Here is a 1962-nt window from a genome sequence, read left to right on the forward strand (position 1 = left end):
CCAAGGGCCGACGGCAGAGGCAGGCAGGATCTGCCGCCACCAACAGCGTCAAGGAGAAGACGGCGGCGGCCGCGGCGGCGCCAGTCGCCGAGCCGAACGCGCCAGGAAAGCCCACGTACGCCGAGCTCGAGGAAAAGGTGCGCAAGCTCGAGGCGGAGCTGGCGCTGGCCAAGCGGCGCAACGTGCTGCTCGAGGAGCTGGCCGGGCTCGGGCTTGGCGGAGCTGCCGGCATCGCCGCCTCTTCCTCTTCCTCTTCCGCTGCCGCTGCCGCTGCCGTCGTCACGCCCCCCACGCCTTCGCCGGCGCCGCTCGTCGACGACAGGGCAACCCGCGTCGACGAGCAAGCGGGTCGTCTCAGTGCCGACATCGACGCCCTGTCGCTCGGCTCGGACAAGTCGCAGGCGCCTGCCGCTCCCGCCAAGCCCGCCGATACGCCTGCCGCGCCCGCTGCCGCGCCTGCCCCGGCGCCGGCCCCGGCGGACCTCACCTTTGGCCACATCCTCTCTGCGCCCATCCTCACCCTCTTTTTTCCGACGGCGGCCGCGCAGCACGCCGCCATTGCGCGGATCGAGGCCTTCTACGAGTCGTCGTCGTCGTCGCAGACGTACCTGTCGCTCGAAGAGGCCGAGCGCGAGCGCATCTGCCGCAACTACCAGGGCTTCAACTTTCCGGTTGTCGAGGGCGTGGGGCAGTGGCTGGCGGCCATGTGGAACGCCGTCGACGTGGCCGACGACGAGGCGCGGACGCGGTGGTGGGAGCCCGACTGCAGCGAGGCCGAGGTCGAGGTGCTGCGCTTCCTCGTCGACGGCGGCGTGATTGCAGACGACGAGGGGTGGGGCGGCGAGGTGAGCGCCGGGCTCGCCGACCGGCCGATCCGGTACGCCATCTCGACGGTGGCGGCCAAGGCGCACACGACGCTCGCCCACGAGCGCCTGCACGCCCTCTACTTTTTGTGCGCCGAGTACCGCGCGCTCGTGGCGACGCACTGGTCGACGCTCTCGGCGCCCGTCAGGCGGGCCATCGAGTACGACCTGCAGATGCGCGGCTACTCGGAGAGCGTCTTTGCCGACGAGTTCCAGGCGTACCTGGCCGAGGGCGAGGGCACCGAGCGCGAGTTTGGCAACAAGTGCGCCGCAGAGTGCCGCGACGCCTCGCGCGCGCTGCGCCAGCGCGTCGACGCCTTCTGGGCCCAGGTCGGCGGCCAGGGCGGCGTCGAGAGGTGGGAGGACGTCAAGTGGGACGTGCTGGACCGCGCCGAGAAGCGGCAGCGCGACAAGAAGCGCAGCGAAAAGGGCGCGGCGGCGGCAGTGGGGTCGGGTGGCAAAAAGGGCAAGGGCGGCGGTGGGGGCGGCAAGAAGGCCAAAAAGTAGAGCCGCGCCGTGCCGTGCCGCGCGAGTCGTCGTCTGCACGCACTTCGCTCGCCGCCAGTTTACGGCGATTGCATTCCATCCATGACTCTGGCATCCGCCGGCGAACCTTTCCATTACAGCCACGACAAGAGGAAGGAGGGAGGACAAGAGCGAGGTCCACGATGACGTGCGAGCGACTCGACGCGCCCCTCGGGGTCTATCTACATGGGGAGAAAGGCCCAGACGGTGCCGAGGGCGGCGAGTACGGCGCTGAGGGCGAGTACGACGAGGTCGACGACGACGCGCCAGCGCGGCAGCTCGGCGCCAAACAGGGCAAAGTTGGCCAGCAGCGGGCCGAGGATGCACGTGGCAAACGCGAGGAACGCGCCGAGAAAGGCCATGACCTTCTCGAAGCCCGGCAGGACGATGGCCGTCGCCGTGATGAGGAGCGTCAAGAGCGTGCGCAAGAGGGGCTGCAGGATGCGGTTGCGCCGCTGCCGCCGCTGCCGCCGCTGCTGGCGCCGCCTGTGCCGCTCGCCGTCGTCGTCGACGTGCGCCTCGTTGGCGTTGGCGTTGGCGTTGGCGTTGGCGTTGGCCCGGTTGCTGTGGTGGT

The 1962-nt window shown here is 70.4% G+C and overlaps 2 protein-coding genes across 2 annotated transcripts in view; one reads left to right on the plus strand and one right to left on the minus strand.

Moving 5' to 3' along the window:
- Window positions 1-1370, plus strand: part of PFL1_04502 (uncharacterized protein) — a gene marked incomplete at both ends in the record, with an annotated part of 2590 nt that extends 1220 nt beyond the window's left edge. Inside the window, one exon of the mRNA XM_007882026.1 lies at window positions 18-1370. Within this exon, the coding sequence (XP_007880217.1) occupies window positions 18-1370 (1353 nt within the window). The remainder of the gene's footprint in view (window positions 1-17) is intronic.
- Window positions 1371-1570: 200 nt separating this feature from the next.
- The window catches only part of PFL1_04503 (uncharacterized protein), a gene marked incomplete at both ends in the record, with an annotated part of 1924 nt that continues 1532 nt past the window's right edge, over window positions 1571-1962 (minus strand). Inside the window, one exon of the mRNA XM_007882027.1 lies at window positions 1571-1843. Within this exon, the coding sequence (XP_007880218.1) occupies window positions 1571-1843 (273 nt within the window). The remainder of the gene's footprint in view (window positions 1844-1962) is intronic.

Source organism: Pseudozyma flocculosa, assembly GCF_000417875.1.
Source record: "Pseudozyma flocculosa PF-1 unplaced genomic scaffold scaffold00014, whole genome shotgun sequence".
In the NCBI taxonomy this organism is placed as follows: Eukaryota; Fungi; Basidiomycota; class Ustilaginomycetes; order Ustilaginales; family Ustilaginaceae; genus Pseudozyma; species Pseudozyma flocculosa.